This window comes from Panthera tigris, chromosome C1, assembly GCF_018350195.1.
Source record: "Panthera tigris isolate Pti1 chromosome C1, P.tigris_Pti1_mat1.1, whole genome shotgun sequence".
Taxonomy (NCBI): Eukaryota; Metazoa; Chordata; class Mammalia; order Carnivora; family Felidae; genus Panthera; species Panthera tigris.
Genome location: NC_056667.1, coordinates 165230406 through 165257704, shown reverse-complemented (window position 1 = coordinate 165257704; position 27299 = coordinate 165230406). Strand labels below are relative to the sequence as shown.

Here is a 27299-nt window from a genome sequence, read left to right as displayed (position 1 = left end):
TCTCTACCCTGAGCAACTGTTGCATGTGTTCTTTCTGTGTGTGGACTTCTTGTGTTCTCTCTTTTTTGACCCTCACAATAAATTCTTATCATGAAATGATGTCTTTAAAGTGCCTGAGGTTAAGAAGAAAGTGCCAGAGAAGAAAATGGTCATTCCTAAGAAAAAGGAGGCTCCCCCCGCCACAGGTACTGCTACTCCCAAGCAAATTAGACACTGCCACTTCTTTCTATCCGTAAAAGTCCCAGTGTTCTGTTTCAATATCTGTTACTATAACTTGTATTATTGCTGTGTCTGGTGTCTCTGTGTTTGTGTATCTTAAATTGTAAAATCAAATAATATCTTTAAAGTTCCTGTGGTGCTTAAGAAACCTGAACCAGAAAAGAAGGTGCCTCCTCCTGGTCTTAAGAAAGCAGTGGCTCCTCCTGCCAAAGGTACATCTCCCCAAAACAGGAATGTGTTTGTTGTACTGATGTTGAACTGTGATGCTGTCCACACAGGATGTTCAACATAAACGTTTGCTTTGTGTGGTGTGTCATTTGCATTCCCCATTTGTGACTCTGTTGCAACCATGTTTGTGCTATGTCATTTTTCCCCGCTTTGTGTTTGTGTATTTTACGTTGATTCTCTACATACGTTACTTCTCAAAGATAAAAACACTATCTTTAAAGGGCCCGAAGTAACTAAGAAGCCAGTCCATGAAGTACCTGTTGCTCTTTCTAAAAGAGTAGAGGCTCCAGCAATAAACAGTAGAATATCTCTTTAATGGGCTGTTAGTCTTAAATCACAAACCTCTTTATTTTTGTTTCAATAGCTGATTATGTGAAATCTCAATGTTTCATCTTGTGCATGTGTATTTTGATATTTACTACCTTGTGTTGAAAAATGGGAAACTTGGTCTTTATGCACTCTTCTTTGGTTCTTGCATTCTAAATTCCTAAAACAATCAATATCTTTTAAGTTCCTGATGTGCCTAAGAAAGTGGAAGAAAGACAAATCATTCTCCTTGAAGAAGAGGAAGTTCCACCGATTGAAGGTAGATGACTTTCTAAGAAAATAGATATTCCAAGTCATCATTGTCTTATCATTGTTTAATATTTGAAGGAGACAAATGTACATTTCACTTCAGAAAATAAACATATTCAGGCTCTAAAAGAAATTATTATTTACCTAATAAAAATTGGGCAGGCAAATGAAAATCAACTGACTCTCCTTTCTCACACGCTTAGCCTATTTGTTTATTTATTTGTTTTCTTTTAATGACACTCTTTGAAACGAAACTGTATTTTCCATGGGGAATTTTTCATCAAATGATGTGGTTTTCAATAACAGAATATACCCACCCAAAAGAAATTCCCAGTTAAGCCTGAATAGTTGGTACAGAAAACCTGACTTATACCGCTAAGTGAATGCTTGCCTTCAAACAAGTCCATCTCCATTAAAAATAATGATAATAATTCTAACTAAATTCTCTTTGATATCCTTTCCAAATATGAAATTCTTGAAAGGTCCTAATGTATTTGAAGACCCCATAGATTTTTTTCAAGGACTAGTGAGTTCTGACGCACTGGAAAAATGTTGAGCTATGAATTACCTATGTTTATGATGACCTCTGTTTTCAGATAGATCATTTTAGTTTAATATTCAAAAAGAATTATTATTTACAAAGTAATAATCTTTTTAAAGTGTATGAGGAACCGGAAGAGCCTATTCCGGAAGAAGAGATCCCAGAAGAACCGCCTAGCATAGAAGAGGTTGAGGAGGTGACACCACCTAGAGGTACAGCTTCTCTTGGGAGTTGGACATTTAAAATCTATGGTGTTCCAAATCTTTCCCAGGATATGTCTAAATCTAATATTCCTCAATATACTTTTCTCACATCTTATCAATGATAAATTGAAGATCAATAATTAATAGCACCGAAAGTGTCCCTTCCCCTCCCCCAACTTTTCTACTATTAGCCCTTCAATTTTTTCTGGCGAGGCCCTGTCGTAAGATTTTCTCCTAGTTTCTAGTTTTGGGGCTTTTATTCAATATGAAAGTGGAGGGAAATCTATTTCTGTGTTGTTTACTTTATAGAATAATTCTTAGCCTATTATTCCTGTAAACTATGACAAGCTTTTTCATTAACTGATATTATATTTGCTAATAGGATTAAGAAATAATAGCCTTCTCACCTTTAGAGTCGATACTCCATATATATAATTACCATTTAGGTTGCTAATATCTTTTAAAAATGAGTCAATGCTTTTTTTGCTATTTTTTGCATATGTGGATGTTGTTCCGTTCATTGCGTATCATTTTTCAAAATGTCTATCTAATACCTTTTAAGTGCCTGAAGTGGTTAAGAAAGCAGTACCTGAAGCACCTACTCCTGTTCCTAAAAAAGTGGAGCCACCACCAGCCAAAGGTATAGCAAATCTCAAATAATAACATCTTTAAATTCCAATTAATGTTCTTTTAAAAAACAGAAATTTCTTTTCTGACTGCTTTCTTTAAATAGCAAACTTATGAAATTGATTAAGGATCAATAAAACTGTAACCCACTTCGTATCTTTAGCCTTTTTGGAATGTTAATGGATGGTTATGTGTGTATGTATTATTCCAGAAGTTTCTCATTGTAACTGAGAATTTTAATGTTAATTAGTACATTTCTTTATACTTTTATACATAACAATAGATTCTTCTTCCCCACATTCCATTCATAAATCTTATTCCATTACATAGAGTTTTCTCATGTTACTATAAGTATGTATACAATCTTATTTTATAGGGGAAAAAAATCTGTCCTAATGCTTGGATAATAACTATTTTAAAGAGCCTCATGTCCTTTCTAATATTTTGCCTAAGCACTCAAGTTTACTGCAAAATGTCTACTTCTCATTGCTTCCTAATAAAGTTACTGCTTCAGGAGTGCTCTTAGTCGATGAGCTTATGCTGTCCCTATCACAGTAGGCATCGCCAGCAGATGTAATACTATCAGCAGAAAGGGCGCCTGTGTCAAGGCTTAAGTACTCCATTATGGTAATCACTTCAAAAAAGTCTCTGTCAAATTAAAAATTGTAGAAGTCTTTGTCACATTAAAAATAGGCCCAATATTGGTAACCCCTGCTATTAAATAAATAAATAAATAAATAAATAAACAAACAAACAAACAAACAAACCAGCACAGGTTCTTGTGGACACGTCCTCTAAGGTTTGGTTAGCACAAATAAGGGATTTGGAAAGATAACTCTATTGCCTATAAAACTGGTGGCCAGTAGTACGGAGTGTCTTCTTAAACTTTGATTATTAAAGATGTTGTTTTTGCTGTTTTTATGTCATGTTTATTATTGAGTATTGTCAGCTAACCGAAATGCCTAATATCTTTAAAGTGCCAAAGAAGGTTCCTGAGGAGAAAGTACCTGTTCCTGTTCAGAAAAAAGAGCCACCTCCAGCCAAAGGTACATATTCTCTTATAAACCTAAACTTCCTGTTAATATATTCTCATTAAGATTTTTATGTTTGGGGTGCCTGGCTGTTTCAATCCACTCTTGATCTTGGGGGTCATGAGTTCAAGCCCCACGCTGGGCATGAAACCTACTTAAAAAGAATAGATTTTTTTTAATTCAAAAAAAGATTCTTATGTATTATGTCTCTGTGTCTTGACTGTTTTGATGTCTTTTGTCTATGAAAATTTGCTCTTAACAGTCCTAAATATTAAAACTATATCTTTAAAGTGCCTGAAGTACAAAAGAAAGTCCCAGAAAAGAAAATTGCAGAAAAGAGAGTCCCTGTGCCTAAAAAAGAAGCTATTCCCCCAGCTAAAGGTATTTTCGGAAAGATCTTTGATCTTCACTTATTGTTGCATGAAAGCTTTTTTTTTATTTCAGTTGTTTTTATTCTGTATTTTGAATTTACATTTTCATTTCTCTTGTGTTTTTTTAAAAAAAAAAGACAAATTTCTTAAACTAGATGCTCTTTCAGGGAGGACTGTCCTTGAAGAAAAAATATCAGTTGCCTTCCACAAAGAGGAAGTAGTAAAAGAAAGAACAGAATTAGAAGTAGTGGAGACACCAGTAGAATATCTTGAGGAAGAAGAGTTCCATGAAGTTCAAGAATATTTTGAAGAAGAAGAATTCCATGAAGTAGAAGAATTCGTTAAAGTAGAACAACCCAGAATTGAAGAAGTACACAAAGCTGAAGAGGTCCGTAGAGTAATAGAAGTTTTAGAGGCTGAAGAAGTGGAAGTATATGAAAAACCCAAAGCTCCACCTAAAGGTATAGGAGAATTCTGTAGATACTACAAATTGTTATATCTTGCTCTAACTCACTTTTTTTTAAGTGTATTTCATGTTCAGTTTGGAACGCTAGAAACCCACTTACTTTCCAAGTTAAAATCATTGAATGCTTTAAGCATGAGCTTCAACTATTTGATACAAAGATTAATATGGAGTAGAGATTAACCACACAGAATATAATTTAGCAGGCAAAATAATAGTATTTGATATCTACTTATCTAAGGAGCTCACTATATGAATTTGTAGATTCTTTTTTGAATCTAGCTAAGAATGACTGTTGCAAACAAAATTCTTTGTACAAAATTCTTACAAACATAAGAATGGTTGTTACAGGTACCAAAATATCTGACCAAGGTTATCAGTTGAGTGAAAAAGAAGCTCCTCAGTTCACTGAAGAATTTACATGTGAGGCAATACAACCATTGCTTTGTTATCATGAGTCAACTGTTCACAAACTGATCACTGCTTATCAAAAGCTTCTACCATTTTATGATATTTTCATTAGAGAAATAACATTAAGGAAGTAAACGAAGCATTGGTAACACCACCCATTCTTGTATTTTTTGAGGAGAAACCATAATACAAATAAATTCTCTTCAATACCACTCCAGATCTTGAACGAATTAATGTACGTGTAATGTGAAGGAATATGTGTATGGTGTGCATGTGTGCTTAGTATACATAGAAAATCTACAATATAGATGAAATCTAGCAAAGTCACATCTCTTTTGGAGGTGTGATGCAAATTCAAAAAAAAAATAGATAAAGCATTTATGAGCCCTCATTGGACTAACTTTATTAGTAGCGCTCCCTAATACTTTAAGAACTCATTCTAAATCAAAACACTAATATCTTTGAAGGGCCTGAGATATCTGAGAAAATCGTTCCTCCAAAAAAACCACCCACTAAAGTTGTTCCTCGAAAAGAGCCACCAGCTAAAGGTATTTCATTGGTGAAAAACTACTTACCTAATTATATGTACAGTAGCACCTTGATTGCATTATAAGTTTGTGTTCTTGATGTTTTTCTTCTGTGTTTTGTGTTTTTGGAATTTCTAAGACAAACTATTATCTTTAAAATGGTTGAGGGTCCAAAGGAAGTTCTACCAAGAGAGAAAGCCACTGTTGTTATACCTAAAAAAATAAAGCAAATATCCTTATCAACCAGATAGTAAACCCAGGTTTCCTTCTTTGGTACTATTGAATTGTATATTCACTAATATGCCTTTTGATAAATCCATGTTTTCCTATTAATCATTAGTTTTAATAACTTAGTAATAATAAATACATAGTGACCGTGTGTTTAATGTCCCTGCTTTGTTCATTCTTGTAAACCTCTTGAGTTTTACAACAGAAATTTAAAAAAACACCTGATAAATAATATATATTTCTATCTTTAAAGTCCCTGAATCATTTAAGAACATTATCATTGAAGAGAAAGTATCGATTATTCCATCAAGACAAGCAGAAGTAGCACCAGCTGACAGTGTCTTGTTAATTTTTCTTGTCAAATTCTTAACGGATTCTAACACGGGAAATTCTTCTGGATCTCTGTTGTCATGTTTGTTATCAAAATTCAACTCATTTTAAGTACAGTAATGTATGTGATAAAGTGAAACTGTTTTATATTGTGACTATGTCATGTTTTGTGTTTATGTTTTTCTTATGTTCTGCTTGTTACAAATCTTTATGAATGTTTAAAAGTAAAAGAAACTATTACTGCTATCTTTAAAGTACCTGAAGTGCCCAAGAAAATTGTGGTGGAAGAAAAAGTACGTGTTCCTGAAGAGCCCAAATTTCCACCAGCTAAAGGTACCAGCCTTTGCTGATTTCACCACTAATATAAAACCCCCTTTTATTCACTTACTGTGGAGCAGAGAGAAAGAGAGATCATTCTCCCCTCAATGCCACAATATAGCTGAATTATGTAAACTGCAGTTTATGTTCTAAAACATAGTCTTCCCTTTGTGATGACCTTCTGGAAATGAAGGCATATGCCTAAACATTGTTATTGTTTTTGTTTGATCCTCTTCTTAAGCGATAATTAAGTGATATTGACCCCCTCAACTTCTTTTCAAAAAAAATTTATTTTGGAACTATTGTCAGGAAGCTCTGGAAACAAACATTCCAAATAACAACAGAAAATGATGCTATACCCCAAGGGCAAAGTATTTTTAATATGACAAATCAAGAACTCATCAACAAGGCAATCTAGAGAGACGCACTGTGTATTTAGTTGGCTTACGATTTTGGAATTCTTGGTGTTCTTGTTAGATCCCCCTCTTTATCTTGATATTTTAGACCCAATTATGATATTTTTAAAAATAAAATAAACAAATATCTTTAAAGCACCTGAAGTACCCAAGAAAATTGTTCCAGAAGAAAAGGTTCATGAAGCTGTTCCTAGAAAGCCTGAAGTTCCACCAGCTAAAGGTATACACTGATACTAATCACAACATGAAATGATTCTTTGTTTAGTTATTCATAGTTTAAAATGAATGTGTGTGATGTTAAATTCTTGTATTTGGCTTCTTTATATTCTTTGCATATTTGTTATTTATCACAATTAATATACTAATATCTTTAAAGTTCCTGAGGTGCCTAAGAAAAGTATTCACGAAGAAAAATCAGCTACAGTTCTTTCTGAAGACACAACGACGTACAGTGAGTGTAGAAAAATCGGTGCTTCTCTTTGGTTTCAGTTGTGTTTGTCTTCACAGCTTTTAAAAATAAATATACTAATACCTTATAAAAGCCTAACATGCCAAAAAATATTTGGCCAAAATTAAATCATTTGAAAGTTTACTTGCTCAGACAAGGTATATCTCCTCACCAATTTAAAAAAATAGTCCTTTACCTGTAACGTTGCCCAAATTTAGAAAAGCCATTTACCTTGTTGTATTTGTCCCTGTCTTGTCTTGTTCTGCTCTGTGTACAAATATTTTCAGCTCAAAAGCATTTTATTTTCTCAGGCCATGAAGTAACTTACTTTAACTTCATAATAATATTTTAATTGGACTTTATAGATTCAAAATGCCCCATTATTATTTTTCTACTCTTCCCAGCCATCATTGGAAATATTTTGGCAATACTGCTCCAATCAAACCATAGATTTATAAGGCCATTACAACATCAAAAGAATTCTCAAGCCATTTTTTTTTGGTCTTATGCAAAATTATGATTAAATAATTTGAGGCGTAAAATATGAATAATAAAATACTCTGAATAGAATACTATTCAATAATCTGAATAGTAAAATTGCTAGGAGTCAAGATACTCTTCCATTTATTTCAATCCAAAAAATGCCAATAGTTCTGATATTCTTTCATTTAGTTTAATCTAAAAATTCCCTGCTTAAACCCATTTTTTTTTTGTCTTTAATACTAGGTTGGGATAAAAATATATGATGACTCCCTTCTTTGAATACCTTTTCTATGCTTGAGTTTCATTATTGTCATCAGCCAGTCTTCCTTTCTAAAAGCTGGAGAAATCTTTTATTTTCTTCATTTGCCTTATTTCCAAAGATTTAATTATTTTTCTTTTTCTTTTCTGCTTCCAACACAGCCATAAGCCAGATGTGGTTTGAGATTATAGCCAACTACGTTTCTGGAAAAGGAAAGGACTTATATGAATTTCCAGTAGCCCAAATATAACATAAGAGAATTCTTAATGTGCAACTCAATATCAACCCTGTTCTTTATGAACAAAACCAAGAGCAACAGGACAGTTTTACCAATAACTTTCTGCAAAGTAGAATTATATAGCCCCTGACCAGGGAATTCCTCAATTTTATCATCATCATAAATGAGGGTTCTATATGATAAAACTGGAAATTAGCCAATGTGTTATTGTCATTAGTTTGTGTCTATGTACTACTGGTAACTTGGGTGATGAGCGTGTATTGTGTATTATGTTTTCTTAATACTGTTTGTCATTGACTTGAAATTCCCTTAGTTGTATAAATACTAATATCTTTAAAGTTTATGAAGTGTCTGAAGAATCCACCTCAGAAGAAAAAGTACCTGTGACTCGTCCTCAAAAGACAAAAACCAAAATAGCAAAAGGTATATAACACCAATGATCTGGTCTGAAGAAAATTTATTTTTTAGCTCATTTTAAAAGCTGAATCTTTTCCTTCACTGTTTATAAATATAACTATACTCATATCTTTTAAGTGCCTGAGCCACCCAAGAAAGTTGTTCCAGAGGACAAAATATATGTGACTATTCCTAAAAAGAGAGAAACACCAGCAACTAAAGGTACATTTCAACAACCTCGAACTTGGATGAATAACTTTGGATTCAAGACTCAAAAATTGTGTGTTATATAATTTACTGTTTTTACAACTTCTAAGTGTAAACCTACTAATATCTTTAAAGAGCCTGATACAACCAGAGAAGTTTTTCTGGAGGTGGAGTTACCTGAGGCTGTTCCCCAAATTCCAGAGCATCCTCCAACTCAAGGTATAATTCTTAGTTATGAAAATCTAAATAAGAAAATCTTTCTTCTTCACTCTGAAAGATATGTTTAGTGTTTTGTGTAGGTTCTCAGAACCTCTAACGCTAAAATACTAATATCTTTAGGGCATCCAATGTACCCAAGACAAGGAACTTTATATGACTTGCCTCCCCCCGCCGCCCAAAAGAGTCCCACTCATACAATGTACAAGGATAAACAATTAGAACAAAAATTAAATTTCTAACTTAAAGTTATAATATCTGTTAACACATGTAACTTTCTTAATATGTTGTGTCTTCGTGTCTTTGCCTTTTTCTCAACTAAAAAATACTAATATCTTTAAAGAGTTGGAAGTCTCCAAGGAAGGTCTTCCAGAGCGGCAAGCTCCTGTTGCTAAAAGAAGAAAAACACCACCACCAAAAGGTACAAGCCAGAAGAAAGTCAACTTTCATATCTCATGATTGTAGTTGTACTTAACCCATGCAAATATACTTATATCTTGAAAGCTCCAAATGCTACCATTTCAGAGAAGTGGGAGCCCCGAAGCAGAAGCTCGACTTGGGTATACACATGTTCCCAGGAGTTATTCAAGAGAAAATAGAGGAGGAAAGATCTTTAACTTATCTAAATGGAAGATACGTGGGTTATAAAGTTTAACCTCTGAGGCCTTCAGGGAGTATATGAATACATATAATGTTATATGAGACCCAGATAGATTCTTCAGTAGGATTACTAATACTATTATTGTTTCCCAAAAAAGAAAAAAATCAGAATAGCTGGAAAAAATCTACACAAGACCACTTAAAATATTTATATCCCTGAAACTAGATTGAATTGGTTTAGCTCCCCCTTTAAAGCAGACATCAGTGCCATCAAATGACAGAGGTGTTTAGCTGTAGACTATAAATCAGCAATTCAACTCTCCATGGGGTTGAAATCGCAGAATATAACTGCTTAATAGAGTTGCTCTTCTATTAAGATAAACTTACTACTAAAAATAGGCATATTAATTTGAAATAATTATTTTCCCATAAGACTTAAGTACAGAAATATTTTTGGAAAACCATGACTTAAAGACAATAAAATATGAAGTTCAATGACTTTGAGCAGCAGTTCTTTCTGTAATACCCTCTCCACTTGAGAGCCTTCTAAAACCAAGGCAGTTAAAACTAGTTAAAGTTGGAATTCTGTACTGAATACTTAGTTGCTCCTCTCATTGTCTTTTATTTTTAAAGAGTTCTACATTTTTCCATTTTGAGTGTTTTAAATAAATCAAAATATGAGAAAGTTTTAAGACATCCAGCATAACAGTTTCTTTATAATATCCATGATATTCTGTACTTTAAAGAATATCTGAACACTTTGACCTGATTTTTTCAGTCTAGATCTTTAGGTCATTCTCCTGTCTCCCATGCTTGAAAAACAAACACCTTTCTAAAGTGCCTAAAGTAGGGGTACAAAATGAGGCCAATCCAGATAAGAAAGAAACTGTTTTGTTCTCCTCAAATTAATATATAAATGTACATCATTAGTTATACAAAATCAATTTTTCTCACTTGAAGCTAATTTTCCATGATCTAATTTTCTATACATCTACCATTCCAAGAAATTAAATTACTAACATTGACAGTACCTGAGGTGACCAAGAAAACAGCTCCTAATAAGTATGTATTCTTACCATCGTTAAAAAATCCAATGTGGGGAGCAGGGAGGGCCCCCAGTCTGGGGTGTTCCTGTAGGTTGAGTTAGGAATAAAACTCTTCATCACTCTAAAGTAAGATGCATTAATATCTTTAAAGTGGCTGAATCACTTCAAGAAGCTGTCCCTGTAAAGAAAACACCCAAGGCTGCTCCCCCTGAAATTGAAACACCTTCCAGTAAAGGTATCATTCATTCTATCATTCCTGCCTTCATTCATTTCATAAATGTCAATGGTGTATATGGTGGTAGGGAGCTGGGAAATAATGAACAAAGACAATTAAGACTTGATTCCTTTCTTCAAAACTTTATACCTCATCCACCTTTTAAAAGAAGCACCCATGTAACCAGAAATATCACTTTGGTTCAGTTCATGTCTAATGTCAGTTAACTAGTGTCTTCACTGATCCCTTAACCTCTAAGTATGATACTAATATCTTCAAAGCACCAGAAGCTATGGAAGAAGTTGCTCCTGAGATGCAAGTATCTGAAGATGTTCCTAAAGAGCCAGAATCTCTGCCTGTAAAAGGTATGTGATACCTGTGAACAGATTCTGAAGAAGAGATGAAATGTCCTCAGCTCCTAAAACCATGTTTTTCTAATGTCCTTCGTAACACATAAACATAAAAATACAAATATCTTTCAAGCATCTGAAGCTGCGCCCAAAGTTCCCTCTCAGAAGCAAATATTTGCAGGTGTTCCTATTAAAACAGAAACCTCTTCTACTAGGAGTATTCATTCAACAAATACTTAGTGAGGAGGGTCCACAGTGTCACAGGAACTATGCCAGGTGCTAGGGAAGGCCTCTTCTCAAGAATGGACAGGCAAAGAAGAGACTTCTAGAAAACTACATTTGCTAACTTATTGTGGTTACTGTTTTCACTAACAATTTTAAATCTTTAAATGTGAAATACTAATATCTTTAAAGTGCCTGAAGCTCCTCAAGAAGCTGTTCCTGCAAAGAGAGTCCCTTCCAAAAAAAGAGAACCTCCTTCAGTTAAAGGTACAAATTACCATGCCCTCAAGCTGAAGAAGAAATAGCTCTTGTAGTCTTGAAAATATTTTGCTGTTCCTAGTGATCTTCATAACACTAAATATTAAAATACTAATTTCTTAAAGTATGGGAAGCTCCCCAAGAAATTGTTCCTGAAGAGAAAACATATGTGGTTCCTCACAAAAAGCCTGAAGTTCTTCGTGATGAAGGTATATGTTGCTAGAAGCTTAGAATTTTGGGAAAATGTCTTTTCCTGTGTAAATGTGTTTCCTGTTTGTCCTGATTCTTATAACTCCTAAATGTAAAAATATTAATATCTTTAAAGTGCCAGAGGCTCCCAAAGAAGTTGTCCCAGAAAAGAAAGTGTATCCTCCCCAAAAGCCTGAAGTCGTACCTGTCAAAGGTACATTCTAAACCACTCTTTAAGGTGGGGTAGGGAGGGCAATGGAAGTTGAAAGTTACTGGACTTGAAAGTTCTTGTCTGTGTTGATTCTTGTGACTCACATGTAAATTTACTAATATCTTCAAAGTACCAGAGGCTCCCAAAGAAGTTGTCCCTGAAAAGAAAATGGCTGTGGCGCCTTCTAAAAAGCCCAAAGTCCCATCTGTTAAAGGTAGTTGTCACTAACCTTAGGTTTAAAAAGATACAACTCTTCTGTTCTTGGAAATATTTTGTTCTAGCGGTCTCACAATGCCTACATGTAATTTTACTAATATCTTTTAAGTGCCCGAAGTTCCTCAGGAAATTGTCCCTGAAAAGAAAGCACCAGTGGTGCCTCCTAAAAAGCCTGAAGTCCCACCTGTCAAAGGTATTTGTCACTGGCCTTAGGCTTGTAAAGACATCACTCTTCTGCTCTTGAAAATATCTTGTTCCATTGGTCTTCATAACTCCTAAGTGAAATTTTGCTAATATCTTTTAAGTGCCCGAGGCTCCCAAAGAAGTTGTCCCTGAAAAGAAAGTGGTTGTGGCGCCTCCTAAAAAGCCCGAAGTCCCACCACCTGTTAAAGGTACTTGTCACCGATCTTAGGCTTATAAAGACATATCACTCTTTTGCTCTTGAAAATATCTTGTTCCAATGGTCTTCATAACAACTGATTGTAATTTTGCTAATATTTTTAAGTGCCTGAGGCTCCCAAAGAAGTTGTTCCTGAAAAGAAAGTGGCTGTAGCACCTCCTAAAAAGCCTGAAGTCCCACCAGCCAAAGGTAGTCACCCCCATGCCACTGTATTTGATACTGTCCATTTTTTTCTCTACTCTGTCTAATCATGAAAATGCTAATATCTTTAAAGTACCCGAGGTGCCAAAGGCAGCTGTTCCGGAAAAGAAGGTGCCTGAAGTTATTCCTCCCAAACCGGAAAGTCCACCCCCTGCAGGTAATGTCAAAGCTATACATACTAGGAAAAGAAAACAACTATAATTTTAGCTAGAAAATTATATATGTAAATACCACAGCATAAAGGTGATATAATTCTAAGGAAAATAAAGTCAGGAGTTAACCAAAATATCTTAGTGTATAATTACATGGTACAGTCACCAATTTTTTTCATCTTTTCTAAACACAAATTACCAATATCTTTGAAGTGCCTGAGGTGCCGCCAAAGAAAGTCATCCCTGAGAAGAAAGTACCTGTGGCTCCTCCTAAAAAGCCAGAAGCTCCACCTGCTAAAGGTATTTATCCTTCCATGTTGTTGGTCACCTATTCCAGGGGGCTGGGAAAAGTGTGTATAGACATGTCTGCCAGTCCATGAATTGTCTTTGCTTGGATAAATGTGTTATCGGTATTCCACTTTTATAATCTCTTACTAAAAGATACTAATATCTTCAAAGCTCTCGAAGCTCCTAAAGAAGTTTTACCTGAAAAGAAAATATCTGTGGTTGTACCCAAAAAACCAGAAGCCCCACCTGCTGAAGGTATTTATTCCCACTGCCCTGTTAAGAAGAAAAACTATTGTCTTGTATTCTTCACAATCATTGTAATATAGGCCTTCATCATTCATAAATTCTAAACATTCTAATATCTTTTAAGTTCCTGAAGTTGCTCAAGAAGTTGTCCCAGAAAAGATAATTCCCAGGGCACCACCCAAAAAAACAGACGCCCCACCTGTCACAGGTACATATTAGCCCTGACTTTATTAGGAAGAAGAAATATCTCTTCTATTCTTGAGAATAATTTTAGCCTATAGCTCATCATTAACTACTCGTTTAATACTACTAATATCTTTCAAGTGCCTGAAGTTCCTCAAGAAGTTGTTCCAGAACAGAAATTCCCCAGAGTACCACCCAAAAAACCAGAAGCCCCACCGGTTTCAGGTATTTTTCACTCCTATCCTTATCTACAGAAGAAATACCTGTCCTACTCTTGGAAATATTTTTAGTCCACTGTCTTCATTAATCTAAATGTAAAACTACTAATATCTTTTAAGTGCCTGAAGCTCTTCAAGAAGTTGTCCCTGAAAAGAAAGCACCAGTGGTGCCTCCTAAAAAGCTGGAAGTTGCACCTGTTCCAGGTACTTGTCACTCACCTTAGACTTCAGAAGATATAACCCTTCTGCTTTTGAAAATATTTTGTTTTAGCAGTCTCATAACTCCTAAGGGTAATTTTTACTAATATCTCTTAAGTGCCCGAGGCTCCCAAAGAAGTTGTCCCTGAAAAGAAAGTGGCTGTGACGCCTCCTAAAAAGCCCAAAATCCCACCTGTTAAAGGTATTTGTCACCAACCTTAGGCTTAAAAAGACCAACTCTTCCGCTCTTAAAAATATCTTATTCCAGTGGTCTTCATAACTCCTAATTGTAATTTTACTAATATCTTCTAAGTGCCTGAAGTTCCTCAAGAAATTGTTCCTGAAAAGAAAGCACCAGTAGTGCCTCCTAAAAAGGCCGAAGTCCCACCACCTGTTAAAGGTATTTGTCACCAACCTTAGGCTTATAAAGACACCACTCTTCTGCTCTTGAAAATATCTTGTTCCAATGGTCTTCATAAACAACTAAATGTAATTTTACTAATATCTTTTAAGTGCCTGAAGTTCCTCAAGAAATTGTTCCTGAAAAGAAAGCACCAGTAGTGCCTCCTAAAAAGGCCGAAGTCCCACCACCTGTTGAAGGTACTTGTCACCAACCTTAGGCTTATAAAGACACCACTCTTCTGCTCTTGAAAATATCTTGTTCCAATGGTCTTCATAAACAACTAAATGTAATTTTACTAATATCTTTTAAGTGCCTGAAGTTCCTCAGGAAATTGTCCCTGAAAAGAAAGCACCAGTGGTGCCTCCTAAAAAGCCTGAAGTCCCACCACCTGTTGAAGGTATTTGTCACCGACCTTAGGCATCACTCTTCTGCTCTTGAAAATATCTTGTTCCAATGGTCTTCATAACAACTAAATGTAATTTTGCTAATATCTTTTAAGTGCCTGAGGCTCCCAAAGAAGTTGTCCCTGAAAAGAAAGTGGTTGTGGTGCCTCCTAAAAAGCCTGAAGTCCCACCACCTGTTAAAGGTATTTGTCACCGACCTTAGGCATCACTCTTCTGCTCTTGAAAATATCTTGTTCCAATGGTCTTCATAACAACTAAATGTAATTTTGCTAATATCTTTTAAGTGCCTGAGGCTCCCAAAGAAGTTGTCCCTGAAAAGAAAGTGGCTGTGGCGCCTCCTGAAAAGCCTGAAGTCCCACCACCTGTTAAAGGTACTTGTCACCAACCTTGGGCTTATAAAGACACCACTCTTCTGCTCTTGAAAATATCTTGTTCCAATGGTCTTCATAACTCCTAAGTGAAATTTTGCTAATATCTTTTAAGTGCCCGAGGCTCCCAAAGAAGTTGTCCCTGAAAAGAAAGTGGTTGTGGCGCCTCCTAAAAAGCCCGAAGTCCCACCACCTGTTAAAGGTACTTGTCACCAACCTTGGGCTTATAAAGACACCACTCTTCTGCTCTTGAAAATATCTTGTTCCAATGGTCTTCATAAACAACTAAATGTAATTTTGCTAATATCTTTTAAGTGCCCGAGGCTCCCAAAGAAGTTGTCCCTGAAAAGAAAGTGGTTGTGGCGCCTCCTAAAAAGCCCGAAGTCCCACCACCTGTTAAAGGTACTTGTCACCAACCTTGGGCTTATAAAGACACCACTCTTCTGCTCTTGAAAATATCTTGTTCCAATGGTCTTCATAAACAACTAAATGTAATTTTGCTAATATCTTTTAAGTGCCCGAGGCTCCCAAAGAAGTTGTCCCTGAAAAGAAAGTGGTTGTGGCGCCTCCTAAAAAGCCCGAAGTCCCACCACCTGTTAAAGGTACTTGTCACCAACCTTGGGCTTATAAAGACACCACTCTTCTGCTCTTGAAAATATCTTGTTCCAATGGTCTTCATAAACAACTAAATGTAATTTTGCTAATATCTTTTAAGTGCCCGAGGCTCCCAAAGAAGTTGTCCCTGAAAAGAAAGTGGTTGTGGCGCCTCCTAAAAAGCCCGAAGTCCCACCACCTGTTAAAGGTACTTGTCACCAACCTTGGGCTTATAAAGACACCACTCTTCTGCTCTTGAAAATATCTTGTTCCAATGGTCTTCATAAACAACTAAATGTAATTTTGCTAATATCTTTTAAGTGCCCGAGGCTCCCAAAGAAGTGGTCCCTGAAAAGAAAGTGGTTGTGGCGCCTCCTGAAAAGCCCGAAGTCCCACCACCTGTTAAAGGTACTTGTCACCAACCTTGGGCTTATAAAGACACCACTCTTCTGCTCTTGAAAATATCTTGTTCCAATGGTCTTCATAAACAACTAAATGTAATTTTGCTAATATCTTTTAAGTGCCCGAGGCTCCCAAAGAAGTGGTCCCTGAAAAGAAAGTGGTTGTGGCGCCTCCTGAAAAGCCCGAAGTCCCACCACCTGTTAAAGGTACTTGTCACCAACCTTGGGCTTATAAAGACACCACTCTTCTGCTCTTGAAAATATCTTGTTCCAATGGTCTTCATAAACAACTAAATGTAATTTTGCTAATATGTTTTAAGTGCCCGAGGCTCCCAAAGAAGTGGTCCCTGAAAAGAAAGTGGCTGTAGCACCTCCTAAAAAGCCTGAAGTCCCACCAGCCAAAGGTAGTCACCCCCATGCCACTGTGTTTGATACTGTCCACTTGTCTCTACTCTGTCTAATCATGAAAATGCTAATATCTTTAAAGTACCCGAGGTGCCGAAGGCAGCTGTTCCGGAAAAGAAGGTGCCTGAAGTTATTCCTCCAAAACCAGAAAGTCCGCCTCCTGCAGGTAATAATGAAACTGTCAAAACCTATATATATAAATATATACACACGTGTATATATTTACATATATCATTTATACACGTGTGTATATATGTGTATATGTATTTTTTTAAAGAACACTGTTTTCTTAGTGTTGTAAAAATCTTTTTGTAAAACAATTCATATGCTTTAGTCAATTCTTGCATTAAAATGAGCTTGTGTCTTTAAAGTGTACGAGGAGCCTGAGGAAATTGCCCTGGAAGAGCCTCCAGCTGAAGTTGTGGAAGAGCCAGAGCCTGCCGCTCCCCCAAAAGGTACTTGGCCAGCTAGGTTGCCTTAGCCAATTTTCCACCCCTCTCGCCCTGAAGATGCTGGACATTTTGAGCTTTTGTGTCATTTCTCATCTATCTTCACTGAGTCTAAAAAATAAATTCTAATATCTTTAGTGACAGTGCCACCCAAGAAACCTGTCCCAGAAAAGAAACCACCTGCTGTCGTTGCCAAAAAACCTGAACCACCACCAGTGAAAGGTATTTCTCATTGCCACTAACCTCCTACAGAAAAATGTCTGTCTTTAAAGTGTTGGGTTCCACTGCTATACTTAATGGTTTCCATATGTCATTGAAATTATGAGCTAAAAATGACTAATATCTTTTAAAGTGCCCAAGGTACCCAAGGAAGTTGTTCCTGAAAAGAAGGTGCCTCTAGTGGTTCCCAAAAAACCAGAAGTCCCACCTGCCAAAGGTACATGTCTACCATTTGATGGAGGATAAAAACCTCGAACTCTTAAAAAGTATTTTGTTCTATGTAAATGTGATGAATGTTTACTAGTGACTCTTCCTAATGTTAAAATACTAATATCTTTAAAGTGCCCGAAGTTCCAAAAGAAGTTGTTCCAGAAAAGAAAGTTGCTGTTCCCAAGAAGCCGGAAGTCCCACCACCCAAAGGTACATGTCACTAATGAGACTCTGCAGAAAACACTCGCTCTTTGTTTTAAAAGTCACTTATTATAGTAAACCCTGTTGTTTGTCAAACCTAATATTCATAATTACAAACCTGCCGTTCTGGGTTTTTAGGGTTTAAATGTTCTTAAATAACACCATTGTTTAAAAAAAAGAATTGACGCATCTATTCTGAGCGTTGGAAGAGTTTTTGTTAATCTTAATAGGCCACTCTTTTCCTCCCTGCTTTGTGTGGATCTCAGAACAAATTACTGGCCTTGTAAATTTTGTTCTTGGATTTGTCTCTGGGTTATTTGACCTAGATATGAACTAGAGGTGGTATAAATTCCATGTACTGTACTTCTCAACTACCTAGAAGTAAAATTAACTAATATCTTTAAAGTGCCAGAGGTACCAAAGAAACCTGTCTTAGAAGAGGAACCAGCCATTCCTGTTCCTGAGAGAGTAGAGTCTCCTCCTCCAGAAGGTACACGTAAGACCATTAATGAGCTTGCCACTCATGACAATTGCTAATTTAAGCCTTGTTCCTTTTTTTCTAATCTAGTATCTCTTGGTCATTTTCTATCCTTTAGTTATTTGTCTTAATTATTCTTAATTAGCTCTGATTTGGGTTATCAATCAGAAACATCTACATAGGGCATCATAGGCATCATAAGCTATATGAAAATTTCTCTCATACGCACAGAAAGGAGGACAGAACTGATGACTATAAATGACATTAAATACCAAAAGGGCTTTTTCAAATATTCAGATAATAGAAACAGAAGTCAGTGCAAATGAGATAGATTCCATCTTCACAAAAATGAGAGAAGATATTAATTGAAACATGGAAAGAAATCAAGGTTACTAGTTCTTATGTTCAGTGCTTTGTGCATTTTAGAATATTGTTCCACGCATGGAATTAAAATTAACTATATTTTTTAAGTCTATGAAGAACCTGAGGAAATTGCTCCTGAAGAGGAAGAGCCAGTTCCTGTTGTGGAAGAGGAAGAGCCAGTTCCTGTTGTGGAAGAGGAGGAACCAGAAGCGCCACCACCAACAGGTACAAGGCAGGATCCTGTACTGTCTAAGAAAATACATCCTTTGATTTTTATATCGATTATATATCTTCTTTAAGATAAAATTCCAGTCTTCTATCTTCTTATTTGAAATTTGACTTCATTGGCAAAACCGGAAGTCATTTGCACACCAAAAGCTATAGAATTTTACAATATGCCTACCAAAGGAATAGGTGTGATCTTCTTCATTCATTCATTAACGTTAAGCCTTTCGTTGTAATCATTTGACTCTAAAATAAATTATTATCCTTCAAGTGCCTGAAGAACCAAAGAAGGTTGTTCCAGAGAAGAAAGTTCCTGTTATCAAGAAACCAGAAGCTCCACCTCCTAAAGGTACTTATAGTAAAAGAAATCAATATTTGCTTCTTTTCTGTGTGCTGTCTAAATGTGACACTCTTTCTTTATTACGTATTGTGTTGTATTCTGTGTGTAACTGTTATCTAAATGTTGGTGTGTTGGACAGACTCATCAAATTAATGTGTACATATTGCATCTTGAAATTTTATATTATTAAATGCTACTAATATCTTTAAAGTACCTGAGATGGCAAAGAAAGTTGTCCCAGTGAAGAAAGTTCCAACTGTTAAGAAGCCAGAAATACCAGCAGCTAAAGGTATTCATGTCATCATTGATATTATTTTTATAAAGTAATTTGATATCTGTCCTTGTTGCATAACTAAGGACAAGAATGTCCTGATTTTGTTTTCAGTAATTTTAATGTCGTTCCATTAATTATAGATTCTTTATTCTTAACATGTAAAATGTTTCCAAAAATCTTTTTACAAATAAAACTAATATCTTCAAAGTGCCTGAGGTGCCCAAGAAACTTGTTCCAGTAAAGAAGGAACCTGTACCTGTTACCAAAAAACCAGAAGTCCTGCGAGAAAAAGGTACCTACCGTGAAGAAACAATATCTATTTCTCTGAATCACATCTGAGCATTTTAGTAATAGTGCCCAGAGCAAAACATACCGCCGTTTTTGCAAAACCACTTTTCCCAGGTAAAAAGGGGAAAGTAATGAGGACAAAGAGAAAAAATGAGACAGATAAGCAGGAAAACAAACATAAGGAGATTCAGTGGTGCTATGACATGGTCCATGTGGTAGAAAAAGACCTCCTCTGATTGAAGGTGTAGAACAGCTCAATCGAGAATATTTTGTTGAATGTCTTATAACTAACAAAACAGTGTACTAGAAAAAAAGAAAATAAGATCTGATCCTGTCTTCAAGCACCTTAACTGCAGTGAGAAGAAAGCACAGCAATAACTCCTATCGAGACAGGAAGTGACCACAACTACAGAGTATAAGGGGTTACAGAAGCACAGAGCGAGGGAGATCAACTTCGGGCAGAGAGGCATCAGGGAAAGCTGTATGAAAGAAATAGCATTTTATGTTTTGATGGATTTTTACATTGTAGTCATTGAGAAAATGGTTTTCTAGGCAAAGGGAAGATTTCAAAAAATATTTTTAACGTTTATTTATTTTTGAGATGGGACGGGAGGGGCAGAGAGAGAGAGCGGGGGCAGAGAGAGAGAGCGGTGGGGGGAAAGACACAGAATCCAAAACAGGCTCCAGGCTCTGAGCTGTCAGCACAGAGCCTTCAGCAGGGCTCCAACCCATGAACTGTGAGATTATGACCTGAGCCAGAGTCAGACGCTTAACCGACTAAGCCACCCAGGCACCCCTAGGCAAAGGGAAGATTTTATCAAAAGGCACAGAGGTAGAAGAGTCTAGGAAGTTCAAGGGCTGTCAAATAAATTTGTGCAATTTGAGGATGGATTGGTTGTGGTGTATCTTGAAAGACAGGCTGGATATAAAGCTGAGAGTCATATTTTGGAGTTCTTTGAATGTCCCTATGAGATGTGTCCTCTATTCTGTAGGCAACAGGAAGCTTCAAAGGCTTTGAAGCAGATGTACCAATTAGTAAGAGCTGAGCTTCAGAAAAATAACTGGCAGTAGTTCCAGCTACTGGAAGACAGTGATAATAGTAAAGAGCCACTGCAGTTCATTAAGGTCATTAAGAGTTGGACAAGATTGGTGGTGGTAGAAATGGAACAAGAGTGAGAGAAATGGGAGATCTAATTGGTGTCTATTATCAAAATAATTAAGGAAATAGAGGAACCCAAGATGATTGTAAGGATTGTAGCTAGATATCCATGAGGTTCATTGGGTCCCTAACTAATATTAGAAGATAATGAATATATTTTTCACTTTTCAAATACTGAAGGTGGAAATATGCATTTGGAGCTTAGGAAAGAGAGCTGGAGATGTAGATCTAGAAATGAGAGGCACAAGAGTTGCGGGTACAGGAGTGACTGCTTAAAGAATGTAGAGCTGATTTGTAAAGGCTTCAGAGTTAGACCAGTGGAGAACACTGACACTTAAGGGTACACAGAGGAAGAGAAGTAAATGATGAAGGCTGAGAAGACTCGTGTATAAAATTGGAATGTCCAGAAAAGCCATATTCCCCCACAGTGTCTTATAAGATAAAGTGCTTTCCCCTGTATTCTTTGCCTGCTGTTTGCAGAATCTTGCACATCTTCTAAATTCTTAATAGTAAAAAAAAAAAAAAATCAATGTCTTTAAAGTGCCTCAAGTGCCCAAGGAAATCGTCCCAGAAAAGAAAGTGTCCATTCCTATTCCTGAAGAGCCAGAAGCTCCACCTGTCCAAGGTACATGGCTGCTCTATAAATCTTGGAAAGATGACAATTGTCTTCATCTTGCTTTGGTTGTAGATGGGTCTTATGTATTTATCTGTTCTCTGTCTTATGTCCTGAAGTTGATATCTTGGGGTCATCTGAAGAATATGTTATTGAGTCTAACTAAGATGATATGTTGTAACTTAGCAGTTACAGGATTCTCTTGTGAATTGAGTCTAAAATATAACATTGTGTTTTTTAAGTTGAAGAGTCTCCTGAGGAAATAATATATGAAGAGAAAGCATCCATAACCATTGGTAGAAAAGTGACTCCCCCTGTTGAAGGTATATATGTGTGTATGTGTGTGTGTGTGTGTGTGTGTATACATACACACACACACACAGTATTCATAGGGTGACATTCTTTCTTAAAATTATATACAGAAGCATTCCAGCATATGTTTGCTTCATTTTTCAAATAGTTATACTTCTTTTGAATATAATCTTGAATTTGCTTATTCTTGACAGTAATTGTAAATTCCCAAAGATAGTTTACAAAGCAAAACTGGAATAATTGCATTGGATTCTCAAACAATAACCCCATATCAAATTTTAAGTCATCTCATTTGCTATCAACATACAACAAATAAAGTAGTTAATAGAATGTTTTAGTGTAACAGAAACCTTAACTCTTTTTCTATATAAGTGAATCTGTACAAATTGTATATTTTTGTTTTTGTGACTAAAATCTTTGCAACTGTGTGAAATTTGTATGAGTCTCTGTGAAGAACTTTACAACCTCATATCTTCTGTCAACATTCTTTAAAGAACGTGAAATTCAAAAGTATATTGAGCCTGAAGAACCTGAACCTGAACCACAGCCAGAAGAAATACCGATACAAGGTATTCAATTACTTGGATTATCTTCATCATCATAGACTTCATCTTCATATACATATATATGTTTTATGTTAGTCTGTAAGTCTCTTTGCATCTGTATGTAAGATACTCTTTTTTAAGTGTGCATTTCATTCATATGTATCCTTGTCATTTGTACTGTTGATCTCATGTCAGTGTGGCATATACGGATACTTCCTTTGTTTTTATTGGTGCCTTTGCTGTATTTCTCATCATCTGTGCACAATGTTGATGTTTTTGTGTTTTATGTGAGATACTGTTTTATGTTTTATGTTGGACACTAATAAGAACTTAAAAAGAAAACCTTTTATTTCATATATGTTTAAATTTCTACTGAATATACTATCTACACACCTGCTAATTAACATATACATGTACTAACACTCCTGAAATACTCTTTCAAGAACCTGAACCGGAAAAGAAGGTTATCGAGAAACCAAAACTCAAACCAAAGCCTGCAGTACCTCCTCCTGCTCCACCTAAGGAAGATGTGAAGGAGAAAATATTCCAACTTAAAGGTATAAAACGCCACACCAAAATTTTATTAACCTGCTTCAAACTTCTTTTCAGTCATCAGAAATGGTGCTTGCAAGAAATGTATTACTTTTAAAAGTGTGTGCTTGCAAACACAATCAGGCTGTGGGAATTGCATAGAGACCTGTGTTTTCTGCTGCCTTTGGGTGCTTTGTCTGGTCATGCCTGACAGAAAGTGTATCATGGTTAGCTTCATCCTGGCGATCTGGATGCAGGCGCTGTCCAACTAACTTTCTTACGGAGAAAGGATTTCCTCGTTTCAAAGTGTGATTGCCATGCATATCTTTGAGATCTTGTGCATTTGGGATGTATAAGAAAACTTTGCATGAAATTTTTAACGTTGCAGTAACAAATTTAAAACTCTGTTCTTAAAGAATTTCATGCGCTTTAAAACATACTCTAAATAATATATTTATGGCATTGATAGCTGATATGTGCTCATATACCATCAAAGGAAAGCATATGAATGATAGAAAGTCACTGCTCCCTTACTTTTTTTTTCTTTCACAACTTAATAAAAGCCACATTGTGTTCTGTAGTGGTCCTCGGTGTAGCCAGAAAGAGTGATTATGAATACATTTGATATCCAGCATCTCTTCTCATTGTTAAGTTTCCCTTCATTCTTTTTGCATTTAGATATTCTTTGAACTGATGCAATATTACTTAATTTTTAAAATAACATCTTGAAACGCTGAAATAAACTGGCAAAAGCATATTATTCTTTTAATTGTAATATAGTGTTGTCTTATTTGTAGTGTCATGAGATTTCTCAACCTAAAATAATCTACATATAATCTTAGATAAGCACTTTTCCCATACTCACCTACACGTGTACAAAGCCAGGATATTCCAGAGTAATACTGCTTATAATGATTCTTGTCCCTCTTCACTCCTCTTGACCAGTAGGGGTAACTTCTGGTATTTTAAGTCAGACATAGAAAATGGGCTCCTTTTAAGACTACCCATCTGTTGATTCATAGTCCATGAAGACGCACACTTAATACACTTCCCTTAATATAAATTTATACTCAAAGGAATATTTCTTCCTCCTGCAAAGAACAAAAATTATCTTCTTTCTCCACCAGACTTATACCTACAACCCAAGGTCAGAGTAAAGAGGCAATGTTTTCATGGTTTAAGCGCGTCTTGTGTGTTCTTTGGTGGCTGCTGTTGGCTGTTATTAATGCTGTTTCGTTGTAAGAAAAGCTTGGTTTTGACTCTTAGCGCACATATTTAAAAATTTGCTTCAGATTAGTCTAAATATACAAATAATAAAATTAAGATCATATTCTTTAAAGCTGTTCCAAAGAAGAAAGTTCCTGAAAAACCTGAAGTTCCAGAAAAAGTGGAGCTTAAACCTCTGAAAGGTATTTCACAGTCTGGGAAATGCATTTATATGCATTATCCCTTCATCTGACTTTTGGCTCTTCCTGTCTTCTAGAATGTTCTTTCTTTCTTTCTTTCTTTCTTTCTTTCTTTCTTTCTTTCTTTCTTTCTTTCTTTTAAGTAATCAGAGTAATCTCATTTATTTCTTGTATTTTTGTAGCTTTTATGGTCCTGGCTCATGAGTGTTGCTTCCTCTGTCTCCCATCAAATTCATACATTTGTGGATAGATATTGTTTATCTTTGTCTCATCTACATATGTCTTCTTGCATTTTCCTAAACTTAAAAATATCACATTTTACTGACTAGCTGAAATTAGTATCAGGACCCATATTAGGTTAAAATGCAGGGAGTTAATATTAGAAAACTTTAGAATTTCGCCTGAACAACAGTATTTTAGCCAGTGTTATAAGCACTAAAAATAAGTCACGCTCTCCTTCTGTATTACTGAGATGACTCATAGAGATTTCCTCAGGCCTTTCCTGTCACTCTCTTGTCACTGACTCCAAGACATTCTTTCAGGTGTACAGATCTCACATTTTAGGGAACATTCTTCATTGCTGCAGGTCATTTTTCAAAATTTATTTCTCTTGACACAGTATTTTCCCTATCTAAACTTAGACCCTAAAGGAAAATAAATGGATCATAAATTTTAGAAAATTTTCTGTTACAAATAAAATTATTAACTTTTCTAGTAAGTATAATGGGTAACAGTGTTCTATTTAAGTAATCAACATATCCAGACCCAGAAACTGAATCTGTTGATGATTCACTCTGTAATGTTAGAGAAGTCACCCCTCTAAATACGCATTTCCTGATTTATAAAATGGGGATTACAAAATAATGTGATAATGGCTGTTAACTAGTGACAAGGAAAAGCCACTCAAACATTCAAATGACATGTAATTACATATAATAGCTTTAAAGATAATAGCTGCAATGGTGTGTTCTGTACCTGAAATGAAATAATATGGAAAAACAAATGCAAAGATGTATTTCCACTATGTCCATCATGTGAGTAAAGGATATATGCCATCCTTATGTTCATTAGATGTGTGGTTGTCTCTCCAGGTTTGATCAATAAAAATGGTTTTACATTGAGAATATTAGTAATCCTAAAATACTATTGAAAGTCACCACAATTTATCATGGTTAAAAAAGTTTAATGTTTAGGTGTGAAATTTTACTTAACATACTTGACAGAAAAAAATCATTTAAAATGAAATGCTTACATATTTACCTTTTGTATATTTAAATTTTGTAGTTATGCAAAGTTATCTTCACATTAAAAAAATAAAACTATTTAGTGAATTGCAAATATCTTGTTTAAAGCACCAAATGGGAAATTTTATAGAAATATCTAAAATTCAGATTTCACATGACTAAATAAATATGGTGTTAAGTGATACAAAATAATGTATTAAATTGATTTTCATTGACATGAGTAGAGACATAAGGTGGTTCAATAAGCACCCAGTGTTTCTCTTTTTTCCGCTCAAATCTTTGAGGGGGCTAGAGGAGGAGGAGGAGAAACATTATACATGCTGTACATATCTTCAACTGTGCCCAACAGTCACTGAAGATGCAAAATAGAATGAACTTAGACTTGGGTCCCTTTTTAGTCTAAAGACCATTTTTTTATTCATTAAAAAGAACTCCAACACCAGCTCTCAAATTCTCTAGTTTTATAATTTTAGGTATAATTTCAAAAAGGAGATCTTGAGAAATGATATTTCTCTTCTGTTAAGAAAATGAGAATGGCCCTTTCCCAACATCAAGGTCATCAGCCAGATCCCGTGGCTTTCTTCTCTTACCAGTGGAGAAGATTGAATATTGACACTAACACTTACCAGTATCATTTTAATGTAATTAATGGTTCGTGAGACACCAATATAGATTTGAACAATCTATAATTGTAGATTGGGGCAAAGATGCTGTCAGGAACCCTATATGTGATCAAAGACTCATAAAGTCAATATACAATAACATCTTCTACCCTCACTTAAGATGAATATATTTGCTTGTAATAAATGCAGTGGAATTTGTCACAAGGCTATGTAGATGTTTGCAGAGGAAATAACTTGAAGTGTATTATTTGCTTTTAAATTCTGTGATATTTATAGGCAGCAAACGTTATTACTTATGCACTGCAGTTAACTAGTTTTGAAAGAGACCTTTTTCTTGTTGAAATTTACTTTTTATATGAATTCACTTCAAAATTTGAAATCATATTCTTTTAAGTGCCTGGAGTTGAAAAGAAAGTTCGCAAATTACTTCCTGAACCTAAGCCTCAACCAAAGGAAGAAGTTGTTCTCAAAAGCGGTATAGTATTTTTCAACTGTTTTTTTTAGCTTTACGTTGACCAGAAACAGGCTTGAAAGCTTACAAAATGTTTCTGTCTCTTGGTCAGATTACCTATTCAGATACCTATTTATCACAATTCATTTATAGTTGCATTGAAAATTAGGAAGGTTATCATTTCCATGTCTTTTTTAAAAGAAGACAGAAATTTTGTAAGCACTCACAGTGTTTTGAAATTTACATGAATAGACATAACCAAACTGATAATGCTCTAAGCTAATAATAATGACCACAGCTGTCATGTTTGTAATCACATGATGTAGTAAAATACACTAAGCCTATTAAGTACCCCAAATTACAGAGGAACTATGTAAGCCTAAATTCAGTATTCAGCTTTGAAGTGTAACACAGGACCATCACAACTAATAAGTAACATTTTTAAAAAACTGAACATTTCTTTCTACTAATAAACTATTAAAGAATTGAAAGTAGGATTTTCAGATGAAGAAGTTGTAACATTTTCTTCATGCAGAATTACAGATATCTAGGCCACAGTTCTTTGGCTATCTCCACTTAAGTAAACTTTATACTTATTTAAACACTCCTCGTTATATTAGAATGTTGAATTATGATTCGAATTTGTTGCTATTTAAACTTACTCATGTTGTGATTTGGTCATTTTTGCAATGGAGTTGTCTCCAAACAACAGATTGGCTATGTACATGGATATAAAGTGACTCTGAGTGTTATTCTAATTAAGATAGCAACCTTTGATTTTTTTTTTCTTAAAAACAAGCACTTCTAGCATAAATGCTAATTGCCCAGTGCACCAGGTGGCATGCTTTTCATTTTCCTTGCTTTG

The 27299-nt window shown here is 35.3% G+C and overlaps 1 protein-coding gene across 1 annotated transcript in view; it reads left to right on the top strand.

Moving 5' to 3' along the window:
* The window catches only part of TTN (titin), a 277250-nt gene that overhangs the window by 131767 nt on the left and 118184 nt on the right, over positions 1–27299 (top strand). The window contains 25 exon segments of the mRNA XM_042994799.1: positions 111–185; positions 959–1033; positions 1684–1776; positions 2330–2407; positions 3372–3440; positions 3717–3806; positions 3964–4257; positions 5138–5218; positions 6011–6088; positions 12152–12235; positions 12548–12631; positions 12717–12800; positions 14047–14130; positions 16419–16502; positions 16586–16669; positions 16875–16958; positions 17091–17174; positions 17305–17388; positions 17514–17591; positions 17989–18072; positions 18532–18648; positions 18920–18997; positions 22623–22736; positions 24051–24119; positions 26378–26458. Of these exon segments, the coding sequence (XP_042850733.1) occupies positions 111–185; positions 959–1033; positions 1684–1776; positions 2330–2407; positions 3372–3440; positions 3717–3806; positions 3964–4257; positions 5138–5218; positions 6011–6088; positions 12152–12235; positions 12548–12631; positions 12717–12800; positions 14047–14130; positions 16419–16502; positions 16586–16669; positions 16875–16958; positions 17091–17174; positions 17305–17388; positions 17514–17591; positions 17989–18072; positions 18532–18648; positions 18920–18997; positions 22623–22736; positions 24051–24119; positions 26378–26458 (2310 nt within the window).